Genomic DNA, 20,687 nt, shown 5'->3' with positions numbered 1-20,687 from the left:
GGAAGGATCAACCCCTAACTTCATGTGTGATAGCCTTTAAATGCATAAAATAGATGTGGTCCCATGAAATGATGTACACTTTCTGCTTTCACAGGCTCTGGGGATATGAAAGCCTCTGAAACCCCCAGGGAAAGCACCTCACCAGACTGAGCCCAGCCCTGGAAACTGGAACGTTTTTCCAGGTGTGTCCCAGTGAAACACTTTCAAGGAAAAGATTTTAGGGATGTATCAGCTGCTTCATCTTGCCAAGCTTTTGCATTTCCTCTATAAAGTACACACACACACACACACAAAAAAAAAACAAAAAAACAAAAAAACCCTCTGTAATAGCATGTTTGCATGTCATCCCTTTGACTTAAATTGGCTTGTCTCTTGAAAGATAAGATCAAGAGAGTAAATGCAAAGAAGGGTAACATATAGCCTTTGAGAAAAGAAAGAAACCAGGTGATTAACTTCTAACGAATTGTATGGGAATTTAAGGCACAGAACAAAAGATGAGGCTAAAATCCTCCTTGTAGGTTGAAATGGGTAAGTGTAACATGCAAATGATCCTGCATATAATCCACTGGGTACACTTACAGAGTCACGTTCCAGAAATGTATTGAAAAGCTGTCAAGAAGAATGACTGATTTAATGAATTGTGTCAACACATTTCCAGGAAGCACCAGATTATAATTTGCTCTGCCTTAGTGACATTTTAAGCAACTGAAAAATTGCCTTTACAGTTAGTATTAAACTGAACAATGTTATCAGCTTTTATGATATGGATCTATTTTGAACAAAATTTACTCAGTTCCTATCTGCTTTACTGTACTTCAGACACTATTTTAGAAAAATGTATTTGCACAATGAGGAAATACTCCCCTTTCTCCACATTTTGCCTCAATGCTTTAACTTATTTTTAGGTACCCTTACCACTTGTAAAGATTCTTTTTCTTCTTAATATTTGCTTTGCTGGGGAGGAGGGACAAAGGCATGGGTTTATCACCCTGGTGGGTAAGTCATCTGCAGCTCACAGTTCACCGATACTTCCTGTGTGGTTAAACAAGGAGGGCTTTTATTGTGAGTGGATACAATGAGGCAAGTAACACAAAAATGCATCAAAATAAGTGTCTGAACAGGAAAACACTTTCAGCTTGATAATGGTCAAAGAGCTGCCCAACTAGCTCCCATACTTACAACGTGAAAGTTGCCTATTTTATTATCATCCTCAAATCAAGGTGTGGGGGTGGAAGGGAAAGCAAGCAACTGCACTCCAGAGTGTTGCTCCCCACCTGGTGGATGTGCTGGCCTCAGAAGGCTGCGCCTGTGCTCCTCACACCTGACCCCAGCCCCAAAGTCCTCCTCACAGGGGAGCTGGGCCAATGCACAGCCACGCATGACACAAAGCCTGGTTCCAGGAATCTGGTGATGCTGACAGAAGGGAAGATTTCATTAAAAACAAGACATTCTGTCAGCCAAGTATAGAGGCCTCACTTGCTATGGATCTATTCTTCACCAGTGCCTAGGAGCGTCAAATAACCTTTGTTCGGGCAGCTGAGTACTTATTAGGTCCTTCTTTAAAGCAGATTTTTATGCCTGAATGACATGAGCTCATGCTGCAGTCCCTCTTAGGATGGGGCCACACGTACAGTTCTTCCCTCTGCCTGGTGCAGGACCTCGCCTCGCCTCGTCAGATATCGCTGAAATGGGTCAGTGGTTACTGATCCATCCGGGGTCAACGCTCCCACTTTCATTTCCTCTATTTCATCTGGTTCACTTTAGGACTACAAGGGGGCACTCAGGAGCAGATGTTTCCTGTTTTTAAAACTTGCTGCCCAGCATGTCACCGTACCAAGAAGAGCAACCTTCTGTTGGCATCCCGTGGGCAGCTGCCAGTTGGGACGGCTGGTCCTCCCTCCGCCTGGAGGCAAGGCTGTGACCTGAAGAGCAGAGAAAGCTGCTGAGTCCCAGGAGCGGGCCAGGGCGTGAGTTCCAGGAATCCCTGCCACAAAAGCAGCTACTTCAAAGCGATGCTCCTGTTTGTTTGTTTAACTTTGCAGAAAGGATTACACGTGAGGCAGTGAGTCAGTTGAACACAGCGCATTGTATTAATAAAAAAAAAAAAAAAGAGGACATGGGAAATGGAACTGACAGTAGTACAGTGAGAAGGACGAGCTCCAAACCCCGCCGACCCCCAGGCTGACAGACACCCGGGGGCCGGCTGGCAGGAGCCCTCTCGGAGCAGCAGCCCGGCTCCTGCCGGCGGGGGCCGCCCAGGCACCTCAGCGCCCCGGCCGGGCTGCGGGGAGCCGGGAGCCGCCTCCCCGCTGCCCTCCCGCCGCCGGCAGGTGGAAGCGGGCTGGGGGCGGCCGCTTCCCCACCCCCGAGGCCGGGGTCCCGCGGCGGGGGAGGGAGCGGAGGAGGGCGGAGCGGCTCCGGCTCCGCTGCCAGCCGCCGTCGGAACAGAGCACGCCGCGAGAGGCAGCGGGCGGCGGCCGCCCCCATCGCTCCTTCCCTCCATCCCCTCGCCGGGCCGGGGGCGATGGCGCCGTGCCCACTGCCCGTCCTGCCGGGGGACGCCGTGGGCGAGAGCGGCCGCTCCGGGGGGCGCTGAGGGCCGGGCCCCGCCGGGGCGAGGGGGCGGGCGGCGCCCGAGGAGGAGCCCGAGCCGGCCGGGCGGCGGGGAGAGCCGGCCAGGCGGGGTGGGGAGAGGTGGGGTGGGGTGTGGTGGGGTGGGCTGGGGGGCTCCATGGGCAGCTCCCGCCGCCATGGTCATCGCCCTCGGCAGCGGCCGCCTCTCCGGTGAGCTCCGGCCCCTGGGCGGCGAGGAGCCGCGGGCGCTGGGCGGCGGGAGGATGATCGCCGGCTCCTGGCCGCCCCGCAGCCTGGCCAAGCTGGGCCCGGCGGGCGCCCCGTCGGAGCTGCCCCCCACCGGCCCCGCGGCCGCCAACGACTCGCAGTGCGGGGAGCAGATCCTGAGCTACGGCAACGTGGAGAAGGTCGTCATCGGGGCCGTCCTCTCCCTCATCACCCTGCTGACCGTGGCCGGCAACTGCCTGGTGGTCATCTCCGTCTGCTTCGTGAAGAAGCTGCGGCAGCCCTCCAACTATCTCATCGTCTCGCTGGCCCTGGCCGACCTCTCGGTTGCCCTGGCCGTCATGCCCTTCGTCAGCGTGACCGACCTCATCGGCGGCGAGTGGATCTTCGGGCGCCTCTTCTGCAACGTCTTCATCGCCATGGACGTCATGTGCTGCACAGCCTCCATCATGACCCTCTGCGTGATCAGCATTGACAGGTGAGCAGGTGTGGGACCACTGCCAGTCCCTTCTGACACCCCGGTGGCCCTGCTGCCACGCCAGGGGCAGGTCACAAGCTCTGAGTCCCCTTGCACCCTCAGGGCTCCATCAGAGCAGCGGGTGCTGCCTGCTGCCAGCACCGTCCACACGCCCCAGTACCCCCTGCCTAACTTGGTGGGTCTTTGCAGAGGCTGAGAAATGTGCAGGATACCTCTTAAACTCCTTCGTGGTATGGCTAGGGTTGGGCTGCTTCTAAAGCTAGTGCCAGCACAAGCAGCCTGAGTTCAGTGGAGTTTCACCAGAGCAGAGAAGGCTCAGGACTTGCAGCTTATCAGGTTTTTACTGTTATTTTAGTACTCCCTGAGATGAGGTCAGTTTCAACTAACAGAACTGTTTTGGCCAAATAACCACAAGATCGAAGGAAAAATAGCTCTCATGTATTTGCATTTTTGTATATGTATCTGCAATCCCCTTAGAAAAAAAAAAAAAAAAAAAGGAAACCACCACTATGAAGCTGTCCTCACTGGTGTTTCACATCTTCCAAAAGCAGCTCCAGGCAGGCACTGGAGCAAAAGGGAGTATACAGACTGCAAGAAGAACTTAGGCATTTCTGATAGCCATACGTCAAATCTCGTATTTTGCTCTTGGCTAACAGGTTCCTTTATTCCATGCAGGTCCCACTCTAAAATCAGATGCAGCCTGTAACTTCCCTCTTCCACAGCCTAAATCCTATACCAGTCATTTTAGCATCTTGAGGGAGACTGTTTTCCTTACAACTCAACACAACTAGCAGAAACTGAAGAACTTTTGAACTAGGTTGTAAGAGTTTATCAGAGTCCAATATCCAGCCCCGGCTGACTAGTGCAGAAAGTTTTTAGATACAACTCTGCATTAGGTTTCTGCAAAGAAACAGCCTTTGGTTATTGTGGGAAGGTCTGTTTCCTGCCAAGGATCATCACAGTTTATATTCATTTCAAAACTTTCAAAACTTCATTTCTTTATAAGCATTTCCTGCCTTGAATGCTTTCTGTTTTGTGAATTCTGTAATGGCTAGCAGTTACCTGAATGCTGCGAAGCACTTTGTAGCAATGAAATCTACATACTAACTTTGAGTATCAAAGGATTTTTTTATTGCCTTGAAATCTTTTGTTCCCATCTTTTAACTTAATTCTAGTATTGTAAGAAAATACGAGTAAGCTTATCTTCCTTCCCAACATTATTCTGTTTTTCTATCCCAGTAACTTTTAAGATAGCTCATTTCATTTTTCCACACTCTCAACATATTTTCATTCTTTGATCATTCTTGAGATTCATGTCTGAGCTCTCCATCTCTATTTCTAATAACCTTTTTAAGACAGGTTAACACAATTAAGCTTTCTTATCCAATTAAGGATGTGTGATATAGTAGCATTGGAATAATTCCATTTTATGCTTTTTCATTGCTTAGCTTAACATCTGAGATCACTGCTGTATGCTGAGCCTGGACTGGTCACAGTAATGATCAGGTCTCTCACTTTCCCCCAAACAAATAATTACAAGAGATACAGCTCTATATTTAGAACAGAATATAACCTATTATGTATTACTGCTTTTCATTAACAAGTACTGTTTTAAAACAGAATTATTCTCTTCTAGTGTTTGCAAATTCCTGCTTCTATTACTGAATGCTTATTGAACACAGTCTCTTCATCATTCATTATACTGTTGTCAACTCCCTATTTGAAGTCAAAATTATGTCAATCATGATGCTTTAACCTTTGCTACCCAAATCCATTATGTAGTTAAGATAGGTGATGTTGTAAAGAGGAGGCAAGCTAGCAATTAATTAGCAAAATGTCTTTACCACTTGGCAATAAAGAATTTAAAAACTCCATGATTTGCAATGCAATTTAAAAATAAATAATCTTATAGTGTCATAACACTGCTCAGACAGACCAACGATTAACATGAGATGTTAACTTATCTTTGTAAAGTGTGTATGTTGAAAACGTGCAGACCAAAGAGATGATGAAAATTAAATGTGAACGATGAAATATCACCACTGTTGGATTGATTTAATGGCTCTAGCTTACATAGAGTTGTTTACATTTGTGTAGTAAGGAAAGCTTTAATTATTCAGTGATGGAAACATACCTCTGAAAAAAATGAATGCTTCTAGATGAAGTATTGTATATGGTACAGGAGTCTGCAAATCTCCTGTGTATGTGTATATAGTGCATTAGAGGTTCAGGCCATTTTCACAAGGACTGTATTCTCAAGGACCCTTTTCCATGGGTTTGGTGCAAACACTTGCATGTTTTATATTTTCTAGGAGGAGAAGATCTCTGGTGATAGAGCCCTTATAATGCCAGTGCAAAGAATACAAATATGACACCAACCAGAAAATCCAGAAGCAGGTCAGGAGTGAATGACATCACCATCTTTCAACTTGGCCACTGTCCTGGGTGCCATCAGATACACTTCTTGTAGCACAATTAAGTGGTCCTGTTGTCACATTTGCTAAGGGAGAATGATTAAGATAGGGTAAAACTGAACATTTTTTTGAGAATAATTATGAACTGGACTGCCACCTGGCTCTTTAGGATAGTTTTGGAAGCATTTGTCATCTAGTAAAGTCTCTCCTGAAGGGAAAGCTGCAGCTGTTGCAGGCAGGGCAGAGAGAGCAGATAAGTTAGATGTTCTCGCATTGTCATTGTTAAACTTCTAAGATCTTCCTGAAAGAGATATCAGATATACCTTTATCAAGGTAAATAGCTGAAAAAAATGTTACTATTGAATTAATCTTTCAAAAAAAAAAAAGGAGGGGGGGGTCACTACAAACTGTTAGGCAAGGTTTTTAGGGAGAGGTAGTGTGGTTTGATAGACAAACAAATATAGCTTGTAAAAAAAGAAGCTTGAAGCCCTTCCAAACAGGATAAAGTGAGTAAATTCAGGAGGCTTTTTGATTTGTTTCTCTTGTACAGATATATGCTATTTGGCTCGTGTCACTGAATGCCAGCAGCTGGCAGGCCTACTGCACAAAGTGTGAGAAATTTTGCTGCACAGCCCTCAATGGTGGATGCATTTTTCAGCTAGATTTCTCTATCAGTTGGAAAGCTCTTAGAGATGTGGATTATCACGGAGTCTGCCAATGGACTGGTTTTATTCTGTTGGGGGAAAAAAAAAAAAAAAACACATTTTTTTCCTGACTGCACACATCCTGGGCAGTCTGTTCCAAAGGAGTGTGTTACTGCCAGAAATAATCCAGAAACGTCTCATATTATGCCTCTTTCTTTTCCTTTCCCTGTTGTTTCCCTTTATTTATTTATTTCTATGTGTAAGATTAGCTAGAGAAAACAGCATGGCTCTAAAGAAAACAGCATGGCTCTAAAAGTGTCAGCAAAATGCTTCACTCATGTTTGTAGACAGTTGTCTTATAGAGAGGCCTCCAGAACAGCAAATGGGAGATTAACATGTTCTTTTACAGCAATAGTAGAGTGACCCAAAACATGAAACGTCTGTCTCCAGGGATAGGCATCAACATTAAGTTTTTCATCCTCGCTACTCTATGTCTAAACACAGGTTCCCAAATAGGATACATACATACTGCGTTTTTAAATTGACATTTGAAATTTGCATATAAACACCAAATGTCTAAGGGCTGGCTTAATTCAAGAATAGTGCTCTTGAGGACAAGGATGTGAGATTCAAACAAAAACTCAAAAAATCAAAAAAAATAATTTTAAAGAGTCTGAATAGAACTGCTTGTACTTTTTAAGTTGCTTCTACTCTAAGTTGTACAAATGTTAAGACTGCAAAGTATATGCTAGTATGCTAAAATGCAGAGCTCCAGCTTTGTACAGGGTGCACATGCTAGTCTGAACAAGTCATTTTTGTTATCTACAAAGAACTAAATTTTGTGGCAATCATGAGGTAATGTCTGTAACAATGCAAATTTTGGACCATTATGCTTTTTTCAGTTCATATCTTTCCTTTCATTTCACAACACAAAACCCTTCTTTATTAGGGTGACCTGAGATGAACATGTTATTTTTGAGTTATCTCTACCTTATTTAAGCCCTCACTTTGGGAGGAAGCTATCTGCTTATGGACAGGTCTGACAGAAGTAAAAACAGACATGACAGGGAGACCAGCATATTTCTACCTTTCCAAATTTTGTAAGGATCAAACAGGCATGACAGCTTGATACCTGGATAATCAATATTACCCTCACTATTTTCATGATATGAGAGGTAGCGCTGGAGAAAGGTAGCAGAGAGACTTTGGTAAGATAATTGTGCCTCAATGAATCGTGCCTCCGTAACCTACTTTAAACATTTCTTATTAGCTTTTTTTTTTTTTTTTCTCCTGAAGGTCCACTTTGCTGGCTCTGAAATAAAAAAAATATACCACAATTAGATTCCTTTACATTTAAGAGTGTCTGAATGTTGCGAGTGAATTACAAGGGAAAGATGCAAACTATTTCAGTGGGTGAATGAACATGGAAAGGGAATTAATTGAATTTAAACTGGTGTTGTTTGCCTGCTGATTCATCACGTTCTTCTGACCCAAGATAGCTACAGAAATCCTGTTTTGGAGACTATCCACTGAATAACTGCATAAGTAGCAATTTTTAATTCAATTTAAAAATAACTCTTTGGCTTAGAAAGTAATAAAGTAACTTAACTATAGCTGGAGAATTATAACACTTTCCCCACACCCACATAAGTAATGAAACATTTTTGGGGGAACTTTTCCAGTCTGCATCTCATCCAGCAATTCATGAGTATTCCAGACTGGCATTAAATTGATGAGGATTTTCAATTCTTATGCAAATGGCACAATAGTGGAGCTTTTTGTTGTTCCTGAGCTTTTTATACACAAGGAACAGTTTTCTTGCCCCTCCCTGTGTGATATCTTTTACAATGCCCAAAATAAGTACGAATGCTTATGCTTCACCTTAGAGGATGCCCCTCCCTAGATGCTTACCCATTTCACGGTTCCTTGGTGCATGCCTGGGAACTGAAGAGGCCCAGTGCCTCAGAGGAAGAACTTGGGACTAAATTCAAATACAGACTTCAGCACTTAAAATTGCATCCAGGTGTCTGAATTCTGCCCACATCCAAAACTGATAATGTGACCTGAAAACCCTGTCAGCAATTTCCTAAGTCTAATGGCCCCTAAGAGCCCTGTGTGGCTTCCTGTTCGAAATGAAACTCTTTTGCCCTTAGGGCATGGGTGGAAAAGGCTGCAGTCTGTGCTGCTAGCTCTGCTTGGTTTCTTTAGAATCTATATGTAGATGTATGCACAGCTAGATATCAAAAAATCCATAATGTATTTTGGATTGAGAGTAGATATTAACACCCACATTCAGTGCCCTCAGGTCCAGGAGAATTTGTTCAGTGTACAGTCTTGAACAAAGTATAGTCCAAGAACTTTTATCATTGCTTTAGTTGATGACTGTCCTGGTAGACCCTATGGGCTAGCACCAGCTGGCTCTGTGACCCCTGCTTGGAGTTTGGCTCTGGCTGATTCCCATTCTGAGGCACCCTACTTTACACTACATTTAGAGAACCTTGGTATGGGATGTATATAGGATACAAAAGTCGTGAGTCGTAAGGTTTTTCTTCAGACACAGTCTATAGGTAGTGAATCTTCTAACTTTCACTGACTTAAATGTGAAGTGTGTTCCTTTGTATCTTTGCAAGGTTAAGATCCCCACACCTTGCAAGCAGCAGAGGTCTGATGTCACTGAAAGCTTGAGAAAAGCAGAAAGCTTCCATTCACATATAAATAACTGAGACATTGAGGAAAAAAAAAAATAAAAGGAATTGTATGTGATAGAGTTGAGGTCTATATTGCAGAATAAAGTTTTGTGATCAATAAATATGGCAGCAAATTCCTAAATACTATCACCATCACAAGATCCATTTCTTCCATTGGTCAACCCAATAAACAACTGTACTCTTTCTGAGTCTGTAAATAACTTGTCTAGCTCACAAAAGATACGGGCAGTATTTCCATACACTATTTCAGAAAAAAAAAAAAAAAAAAAGGCTTTTTTTTTTTTTTTATTCCTTTCCATGTAGTTTTGCTAATTTAGTCACCTTGGATGTTCAAGTTGTTCTAGTTTCTTTTCATAAAGTGTTTGTTGCTAAACAGTTTTGTAATCTGTTTTATATTTACATTGAGAAGAGGTACAACATTAATTCTTGCTCACAAATCCTGAGATGAAGAAATAGAATTGGAAGTTGAATGTGTTTTTAAGAAGTTTATGGTAGTGCAATGTGTACCTCTCACTGACAGCCAGTTCCAAGAGAGTGAATGAAGCTGGTATGTTGTGCTGTGCTAACATGATCAAACTGCTTTAGGTACCTTTTTGTGGCATCTTCGGGTGTCTTTTCCTATGTCGTGCAGGCAGCCTGCAAGAGATGAGTTACTTACACTGTAATCTGTTCTTGGCCATAGGAATTGCTTTGTTATGTCTTTGCACAGATATTATGCCTCATAGCTAGGCTTAGTTATGCACTATAAGAATAGGAGGTAGCAAATAAAAGGCATTCTAACAGAATTCTAAGAGATGGGCCATTTTGTAAAGAGTTAACAACTCAGGAATAAAGTGGAGGTCTGTTTACTACCAAAACAAGTGGTAGTAAAAAAAGTTCTTACCCCACATATGAAACTATCTTCTGCTTGCTCTTACCAGGGCTTAACACTGGCTGAGTTTTCAGAAGTGATTTGGGGGTTTCTAATTATTGTGATTTCATCCCCACATTTCATAGGAGCCTGACAATCAGAGGTAAGGGAATATTAATTCACATTTTTGCCAAGCAGGGCATTCGGGAGACATTTGAAAAGTGATTTTTCCTGTCAAGGTCACAAAAAGAGTTTCCATGAGTGAGATTGGATTCGCTTCAAGATTCACAGGAATAATAAAATGCTAGAAGCACTCCCTTCAGTTTTTGAAGGGGGCTTTCAGAAATATCTCCTAATATAAATCACAAAAATACAAATACATATCAGAATGGTATTATAGCATAGTATAACCTCTGTACACTGATATCAAACTATATTTGCCTACAGTGTTTTTTCTCAAACTGAATAAATACTATAGAATGAAACAATCAGGTATTTGTGGTTATTGCCCTGTGTTTGAAGCTATTCTACTACTGCACTACTGGTAACATGCTTTCACAGCCTTCTAAAGGAGCAGAAATTAGTCAAGGAATATTCTTTGATTTTTTATGGAATAATTTTCTCTGAAAAAATATTTTTTATTTATAAAAAGCCTTGTAAATTACATAAAGGAAATATCTTATTTCTTTAAAAGAGATCCAGTATTATTTTTAATACTGTTTTTGAGTTTGAAATGTTTTATAAAAACGATTGTGACAACTTTTGAAACAGAACATCCCATTTAATCTGCAGTTGGTATTGTACATATGTCTATGACATATCTCTGTCTTTCCACTACAAAACCTTTTTTTTTTTTTCCTCTCAGCGTATCACATAAGGATCTGAAAGATCTGGTCCTTTCTGTGTAGAATAGGAAATCTGAAGAAAGATCTGCCCATTGCAGTTTTTGCATGAACATAGAAGTGCTGGAGAAACAGCTGAGTCTGCCAAGATGCAGTTATCATACAATAAAGACTGGGGAGTGAAATTACCAATTCTGGTACCTGATTTTACAAAATACAAGCGCCATAAATCAGTGCTCAGTGCAATTTTTCCAAATGGTCACTCGTGTTAGGTGAGGATAACTTCTTATGGCTGGAAAGCTCACAAGTGTCAGCTTTTCACATCGCACTTCATAGCCAACTACTTCTAAAGGATTGTTCTACTCTTGCCAAACTTGACACACACAGGCTGGCAAGTTCTCTTGTTCCAGGTCTACTCAGTGACACTGAGACGCTTGATTCCTCATAGCATCATTGCAGAATTTCACAAAGAGGTTGCTGCTGGTAATGCAGTGGGAATGCTTCACATCTAAACTGTATTTCTAGGGAGACAGGAGGAGAGATTGTGCAGAGAAGAGGGGGGAGTCAGCAAGCTGCTTCTAAATGAGTCTGAGCATCAATTTAGCTAGAAATGCTAATAACACACATTGGTTCTGCCTGCTTAATTTGAAGCTTGAGTTAATATTGGAGCTAGATCACAAATTTGAGGCAAATATTTGCTGTCGTAATAGGTATCGCTTGTTACAGCTTTCCTAAATATATGAAAAGCTAGACTTGGCAAAAAATTGACAACTTTGTCATCCCAAAACATGCAGAAGTTACCTTTCAGTCCTTGTGATCATGAAAACTCCTCTGAAATGAGCCTAAGGATATTACTGCAACCCATATGTAATCCCATATGTTATCCCAATTTTAAAATTTGCTGGTCTTGGTCATAAGTAACAATGGAAGATGAAAATGATGCGACAAATTTAAATCATTTGCAAATATTGAGTGTGGATGCACAAAACTGAAACTTTTGCAAAGATAAGAGTAAAAATTTTCAGTTATAGAGTTAAAGCTACAAGGACTTTCATAGCTCTTTGCCACTACTTTTGTTTGAAGTAATATAACAAAATTAAAGAATGAATGTAGCAGCTTTGTTTTTCCTCTCCTACTTTGCCATTCAATCAGGAGGCTTTATACAGAACATCTCGATTATCTGATACATAAGGGTGGTTCCATAAATATTAGCATATACACAAATCAGGTAGTGATTCAAGTCTAACAGTAAACACATTTTGGGGGGGCAAGATGGAGACAAGAATTAAAATTCTACTAGTGCCAGCTGTTCCAGTATCACGCCAAACAGAGATGTGCAAGGAAATCCATGCAGTACTGAGTTCTTCTACAGATGTTCTTTCAGTCCTTATGCTGGCTTCTGCTACCAAATTGTGAGCCAGCACAAGACATCACAGAGGGGGTTAACATAATTGTTTACAATTATTTCCTATATATACAGCAAAATGGTCATGATTTGTATAGAAGACAAAAGCAAGGCGGGACATTACAAAAATAACTTAAAAAAAAAAGTAATGAGAAACCAGGGTGAAGTCTATTCTTAGAGGTACATTGTTTCTTGATGAAAAAGCTGGCAACAAAGTTTTTTCCTGAGACATATCAAGGAAATGGGTGTTTTTAGGTACTGTCAATAACTTGAAATCAAGTTTTGTAGCTTGTGGAAGTGTAGATTAAAAATATAACCACAAGGAAAGTTGCTTGTCCATTTCTGTTACATTTTTTTGATGTTCCTTTAAGGAGACCACGGGGAATGGTGGTGGAGCCATGTGGAAGGATAACACTTTCTCGCACTGGAAGCTGTAGGTCTGCAGGGGATGGCAAGCTGGGGAATCCAAAGAAAGGAGCAAGCAGCAGTTAGCCACGTCTTAAAGGTGGTAGGAAAACTGCTCAGGGAACAAAGGAAAAGTTTGCTGTATCTCATACACTCACTGACTTGGGTAAAAATAGAACCAGAAGCAAAGGCTTGCCTGCAAGGGGATGGTTCTTGTGGGATAATTGCATACAAACTTTCTTACTTCTAACTCACCATATGATGAGTTTTCCATATTGAAATACATTAAATTGCTAGTTTTCATTTAAATTAATTTTGGCCTTTGTGAGTTGAAAATTCTTCAGTCTTTTGGGGAGAAATTATTATTGTAGAAGATGTAGGCCATCAAGAGGCCTCCTCCCAGTAACCTTCGATGCAGTTCTGCTGCTTTTATTCCCACTGAAGAATACTGATCTGTAACCTTGCTGGCACTGGAATCATCATTTCTCATGAGCTGTGTTTTAAGTACCTTCAGTCAGAGATACGGCCTCTTGCCACTGCAAGAGAAATTGAATCCCAGATACAGAGCTTTCTTATGTACTTTATTTAAAATTTAACTGCTTTTCATTAGAGATACATTAGAAACTAGGGACAACGTATTTCAACATTAGGCTTGCAGATCTTTGGAGACAGACACACAATGTGACTACAAAAAAAATAAAACAGAAAGAAAGAAAAGCCTGTCTGTAGTGTGTTCTTCCTAGTTAGAGCTAGGAAATGTAGAGCTACCCTAGAAATGTAGGGATTTGTGAATCAAACTAAAGAATACTGGCTTAAGAGATTTACTCCAGTAACCAGTATTTAGAAATTGGTGATAGACATAAAAATTAGGAGGTGGGAATGGAATGAATGAGCACAGTTAACAGAAGTACAAGCTATTATCTAAACTTATTGTATAATTTGCAACATAACTGTCATCATGAATACAAACCATAAAAACATGTTGTGATTGTCATGAAATATTTCATATACACAGACCATTTGCCAGAATAACTTTCTGTAAACAGTTCTTCATGTGGGTTGCTAAATTTTGTTTATTTGCTGTAGAAGTAGACATTTAACTAATATTTGAAATATTAAATCACTGAACAAAGTCAGTGTCTGTTGTCTGGCCACAAATTACTTGGAAACAACACGTGGCCCAAAGCAGCTGCTGGCAAGATGCAAGCTTTTCTTTAGTAGTCTAATAAGATGTTTTGATCTAAAAATAATACAGCTCCAGCTCTAAAGACTTTATTTTTGCTTGTTATGTACTTTAGTTTCTCTTTTACCTTAAGAATATGCATTTGGAGACGAGCACAAGCAGTTTTATCAACAATGCTAATTGTAGTCTCTCAAGAGTCTATTGTCCCATATTAAAAAGCTATTTTTGCTACCTGAGTTTGGTCATTAGCAGAACACAAGTGTTTTGTTTTGTTTTGTTTTCCCCTCCAAAATAATCCAAACTAAAATGGCATGGTGGACCATTTGCCTGTGAACTAAATATAAAAGGAGGCTTAACATTTCTAAAAACTGTTACTTCACATTAAGTCTCTGCACTGCTGCCTAGGTGCTGAAGGGAACATCTTATCAAATATCCCAAACACCTATAGTTCTTGGTGAGCTACGTGAGAACTGCACAGGCTCATCTGTGGTGATTCATCCCATGCTGATAACAAAGTTCATCTCCTAAATTCAAAGACATGTTTGAGGATATTAGTCTAGCAATTAGAACTGAGATTACTGGAAACTGTAGGCACAGCAATAAATCTTGTGTATTTTAGTCTTTTTCTACACACAGCTGATACCACCACATCTCAGAAGAACCTTAGTGTTACCAACGTGTTGCTGAGAAATGCAAGAAAGATATACTCACTGAGCGGGGAGAAGAAGGGCTTTCTTCTGCTGATTCTACATCTTTCACTGTTTTCCTGTATGTTGCAGCATCTGTAAAATGAATGCGATCCTTGATACTCTCTAAATCCCACTAGTTTTAAAGACTTAGGAGGGGGACGTGACCTATCATCAGCTGTACCTATTTGTGTTTTGGCATAAAGGTATAGCTCTAAATTCTGGGGAATATGAAAGGGTATTTTAAAAGAATTGTGACTCCACACACACCCTGAGCTGCAGAAATGATTATTTGTGTATTACCAGTAGTTGAATATGGCCTCAAATTTGTCATTCTGTACAAAAGGCCCAAGTGTAGAGGGTCAGAAGCCCCTTTTCTCAACAGGAGAAAAGCAAAAGATTTATCCTGTATGCCTGTGAAGTTGGTTAGTAGCAGTTTCTATTGTGTTAGAATTTGTTCTCTATATTAAAATATTTAATGTTACAGATTTTGCATGATATTAAAAATGATGAAAAATATGAATGATGTTGCTGAAGGAAAATGATATGCTGTACTGGAAGCCTTTTGTATGCAGACCCTTATTCAATGAGACAAAAAGGACACTTAATCCTGACTTAAATTTTTCTTAGGTTTCCTACTTAGAGAAGTCTAAGCCTATTTGGAACTGTCTTCACAAAAGTAGACCTAGTGATGTCTGAAATGGGAAGTAGAAACTTCTGGATCTAGATAAAATTCTACTGAAGCAGCAAGCTGGAAAATGCTGGCTACATGAATCTGCAGTCTGGCAGGTCTGAGCAAGACCCAGAAGTTTCAAAGTTTGTTGGAGTGGAGTACAAGTTAGCTACTTTCTTCATTCTCAAACCCACTAGATGGAAATGAGTAAATATTATAGCAAATAAACTATTAAATCCTGTGGCTGAGAAGGGCTAAACATACAATTTTACCCACCACAGTTCAGGTTTTGCTGCAGTTAGCTTTCATCGCTAGATGTTTCTTCCCTTTAACCTTTTCCTTCAGTTGAAGGGCATCTGGGGATGTAGACTTGAGAATGCTGAGTGATTGCAAGGGGAATAAATGCTTATAAGATTATGTTAAATTCCTACAGAAATCTTCTTCCAGTTTATAGAGGACAGCTTGATCTGATCAATTTATTTATTGGAATGAAGTTCCAAAATATCACAGGATGAGATATTTTCAAAGGAAATGACAAGAAGCAGGAGTGTTGCAGTGAAGGAAAAACTGTGTTGCAGTGAAGGAAAAACTTTGGATCTGGTGTATAGTCATGTTGTAAATAAATTCATTTAAACAAGTGTTAAGGGAATAAATGAGGTATGACTGGGAGATGTGGTAGATGTACTAGACCTCACACTCACTGACATGAAAGATGATGAGATATGATAACCTCATTCTGTACCACAAACTTAGCAGGCAATATACTGCTAATAACAAACAAATAGCTATTTGACTGACTTAGAGTGAAGGAATCACCTTATTATCTTCTGGTAAGTCCCCACTGCACAAGTTTCTGTTGGAAAGGACTGTTTTCTAAAAGGTTCTCAAGCTGCAGATACACAACTTGATCTAACTTTTTGCCGTCCTTCCTTAATACCTTCCCCTCAAGTTGTGCTCTCTCCATCCCACTGCTTCTCCTTACAAAACCATGTATGATTACTTTTTATGATAGGACCCTATTCACATTAGGAAGTGAGACATGTTTTTACTGCTGTAGAAGAGAAGCAACTCCAGAGTCTGCATCTTTAAAAAAACAGAGTTGTAGTAGATCAGAATAGATTGTTCTGGGTGGTGTTTTTACCCTGCTGGGCAGCTGAGCTCCACCACAACTGCTCTCTCACTCCTCCTCAAAGAAAAAGGGGAAGAAAATACAGTAGGAAAGACTTGAGGGTTAAGATAAGGACAGGGAGATCACTCACCAATTATTCTCATGGGCAAAACAGACTCAGCATAGGGAGATTAATGTAATTTATTGCCTATCATTAGTGGACTAGAACACTGAGATACTAAAAACAAACTAAAAAAAACACCTTCTTCCCCCCCTCCCTTCTCCATCAACCATCTTCTACCTCCTGCACCCAAGCACTCCTCTCTCCTAGCTCCTGTAGCACAGCAGTTCTTTCTCTTTCTTCAGTCTTCCCTCCCAGAGGCCCAACCAGTATTGCTCTCTGGCTTGGCTCCCTTTTCCCAGCAGTGGGTCCCTTTTTGGAGCAGCTGGAGCTGGCTCTGATCTGACATGGGGCAGCTGCTGGGCTCTGCTCAAAGAGGCCACCCCTGCAGCCCTCCACTACCAAAACCTTGCCACATAAACACAACACATTCTGTTATCAAAATATTTTATGTAGTTGGGATGATTTTTCTACATTTTTTTTTTTTGAAACTAACACAATTGGAATTATCTTCTGAAGTTTTCTTATGTTTCAGAACATGCTGGTTCAGTTTGTTTGCTTAAATGTGAAAAGCAAGAGTCAGCCACCAGTGCATAACTAACCAGTGCACTTAGGATTAAAAACAAACAAACAAATAATAATAAAAGTAAACTTTGGATTTTTCCTTCTTAGAACTCAGAAAGAAGGCTGATTTTAAAGCTTTCATAAAACACAGTATGACTCTTTTAATTTTTCACAAATCATGGCTAGATACCTGTAAGAATGTGACTTGAGCAGAAGTAGCTTATTCTCCTAGTGTTTTGATTAGAGTGGTACCTGGAATGATTGAATTGCTCAGAATTTGGAAATTTATCACAAACTCCCTATCTCATGGTTTTCTTTTTGGTTGGTTCATCTTTTCTTTCATGGTTCATGGTTTCTTTCTTCTTTCCTTCCTTTCTTCCTTTCTTTTAATTGACTGAATAAAAGCAAGCTTTGCTTGCTGCTACTCACAACTAGAGAATCACTGATACAAGTTAGTCAGCCAGAATATACCTTCGTGTGAGGAGATACAGTGACTTTTTGTTGTTGGACTTTTTTATGAAACTGAATTACTTTGATACTTTTGCTACTTTAGTACCTCAGTCACAGTCCCAGAGTTGCCATTTCCCACTTTTATTCTCTTAGTGGGTTTTCTTCTTGCTTTCGGACCTATGTGCATTGAGAGTTCCTTTGTGAGAGGGCTACATTACTGAAGAGTATGTTTTACACTAAACTCTAATGACAATATTTTAAAAGTATTTTTCAAGAAAGGGCTGGAATTAAAACCCATGGTGCCCACTTTCTAGGAACAGTAGGTACCCATGTCTGACATTTCCACAGCTGATACTATAGGGAAATCTATACACTATACAGATTCTATACAAGATGCTTTGTGCTTTCAACTTAGATTTTCCTGTGTAACATGATCTATTGGTATTCTGTGTTTTTCTTCCCTGCTGAGCTTTGGTAAAAAATTTAAACTTGAGGTGAACATTTCAGACTTGTACATATCTGGCCCAAATGAATATAGCAAAATCCTGCTGTAATTTTTGACATATTCAAACTTGTCTTCAGGCAAATACTACAATGGCCAAAGCCAAAAATGTCCAAGTAGATCAATTCTGTATTTAGATTCACCCATAATGACTATATCACGGTTCAGTAGGGCTGTTGCAAAATCACTGTCATGGAGAAGCAAAGAGGAGTATTTGGACCATGTCCTTCCAGAATTTTTCCTGTCTCTACTGAGACAGGAAGAGAGAGAAGGGGGAGGAGGGAAGAAGGGGTTGTTCCTTAAGTGCTTTGTCTGAAAATATTATGCTTAAATTGTTTGTATTCAAGGAAGGAAGAGAGAGGACATAAATATCATCACATTTAAATAAAACTATTCCCTGAAGATACTTTGGTTTAATATAGTGGTATTATCAGTTCAATGGGCTATGATTTTTCATTTCATTCATCACTTACTTATACTATGAAAGGTTCTGAAATGCTTCATTTAATTGTACTAAAGAGATCAGTCAGAATTTTCTAGTTAAAGTTGTAGGAGGCTTTCATTTTGAAACACCATTATAACTTTCAAAATAATTCCTTTTAAGCTGATGTTTAGTGTCAACCCAAGTGTGACTCATGTAGTGAAGCTGGAGAAAATCACCTTAGCCATTTTTACATTATGGGAGTCTGATAAGCATTTTCTTTTTTTAAAAAATACAGTTTTCATCGGTCTGAAATCAAGCCCCCACACATTTAGTTGAAGATACCTGTTAGCTTACCTCAAGCAAAAAAATTTTAAAAAATGGTTATGCAATTAAAGCACTAACCGAGGCTTGCAGTGACCCTGTCATAAGGGTCTATAGGCTCATTTGTGGTTCTGGGCAGGTCAATTAAACTGCATGTAGACTGAAGGCCTGGTATCAGGGCAATCCCTGATATTCAGGCTCCCCGATCACTCAGAACAGAGCTCTCTGTATCTCTCTTCCTGTGTGTTTAGGCCTTCTCCTGCAAAAAGCAATGTGTGTAGGATGCCTGCGTCTTGTGTCAGTATGGTGCTCAGGGAACAGCCAGAGCACCCAGCTGGATGCAGGAACTGGGGAGTTCTGTGTTTGTCATTTTTGTAGTGTTGGACTGGACATCCTGGACAACTTCCTCCCGAGAACAATTTAAAGGCCTGGTGTCCCATCCCAAATGTATGTCTCCACCACTAGTCCTGAGAAAGTTTCCAGGTTGCCCCAGCTGTATCCACACAGGCAGCATCACGTGTGCTGACCAGAGGCACTTCAGCACCTTTTCTGAAGGCCCTCCTAGAGCTTCCTAGGCTTTCCACTTTTTGTGTAGCACATACATTTTGGGACCCACTTGCTGCCATATGCAAAGGGGTCATCTGGTGTGTGTGTTTGTGTATGTATGTTCCTGTGTATCTGTGGTAGGAGATTACATTAGACTGACATGTTGGCCAAAACACGTTGCAGACACTGTAGGCCTCAGACTGCTTCATTGCTCACCTAAGGGATGTTTGTATTGGTGTCTGACTGTCAGAGTACAAAACTGAGAGAAAACACATTGGTGTTTTTATTACAGTCTACTTGAATGTTTGCACAGAACAGGGTAGTCTGAAGGCTGAGGCATGTCTGGTGGTTGTCTCCTGGCACATCTCCTGTGGCCTGGCTGAAGCCAGCAGGCTAGCCTGGAATCACGAGTGCTTGTCTTTACCACAGGCAACACCAGTCAGAATATGAGGGGGAAAGAGATGTGTGCTCTGTTACTACATTGTGAGCTGGAGAATCAAATCCTCTGAAGTCAGTAAGGGGGAGGAGGGGAATTATGTTAGAAGTAGGATAAACTCTGGCAAGAACCTGAAATCTTCATTGGCTTTGATGAAGGTCCTGGGCCTGAGGGATGGGAGAAGTAAGATGGGGATAACCCAGAAAAGGAAAATATTGGTTTGGTATCTTTTTCAGTTTCTAATCTGTAGATTTTGTTCTTTTCCATTCCTCTATTTTCTTTTGCTCAGGAACTGCCTGTTTAACAGAATACACATTACATCTCAGCTGATACTTCAAGAAACCACATCTTTGCATAAAGTAATTCTCCCCCACAGCAAGGGCAAAGCAGCAAATAAAACTTTTCCTAACAGCAGCTATTCCCAATATCAGCTGTCTGGAGTGTTTCTGCCTATCAGCTGGGCAACTTGGGTTATCCTGATGACATCCAGCTATCATGTTTTTCCTATATTAGTTAGCCCATAGGATTAAATTAAGTTCAGGAACTTGAAGCTTGCTTTCAGTTATATAAATGGCTCAGGCCAATGAGCAGATAGATTATGTAAAGATTTAGATCCTCTAATCATATAGGCATTCAGCAAAAGATCATGGCTAATGCCCATCTTCTGACAGACTGTGTCTAATTGCAAGAACACAGTGAAGTTTATTGTGCAGGATATAGAAATGGTTGGGTATAAGGATCAGGGTATGAAATTAACTTCTCAGAAACTAAAAGCCATCATAAAGATAACTTCTAGTCCTAAAACATTCCTCCCCAATTTCTTTATTGCAATAAAAAAAAGAATAGAGCCACATCGTTTCTCTGCCAGTATCTTACCAGTAACCAGTGGTCTGGTCCTTCATCCCATCCATTCACTTGCTGATTCAGATTCTCTAAACTGATAAGAGAACAAACACAAATAAATCCCAGCCCATCTCTGGCTTTTCCCCCTTCTTGAGTCCCATGTAACACCATTAAGAAACATTTCAAGTCAAACCTCATCCCTCCTCAGCAGCTTTTGAATCATATGCATTCATGCTCAAGATCTCTTCTGCTACTCCTCAAGCTGACTGACAGAGCTGCCCTCTC

At 40.9% G+C, this 20,687-nt stretch overlaps 1 protein-coding gene across 1 annotated transcript in view; it reads left to right on the top strand.

Moving 5' to 3' along the window:
- Positions 1 to 2,272: 2,272 nt before the first annotated feature.
- Positions 2,273 to 20,687, top strand: part of HTR7 (5-hydroxytryptamine receptor 7) — a 37,644-nt gene continuing 19,229 nt past the window's right edge. Inside the window, exon 1 of the mRNA XM_068688043.1 lies at positions 2,273 to 3,277. Coding sequence (XP_068544144.1) covers positions 2,751 to 3,277 — 527 coding nt within the window. The 5' untranslated portion in view covers positions 2,273 to 2,750. The remainder of the gene's footprint in view (positions 3,278 to 20,687) is intronic.

This window comes from Anas acuta, chromosome 7 (assembly GCF_963932015.1).
Source record: "Anas acuta chromosome 7, bAnaAcu1.1, whole genome shotgun sequence".
Lineage (NCBI taxonomy): Eukaryota > Metazoa > Chordata > Aves > Anseriformes > Anatidae > Anas > Anas acuta.
The sequence above is the reverse complement of the archived record's forward strand: the minus strand, read 5'-3'. Positions and strand labels throughout refer to the sequence as shown.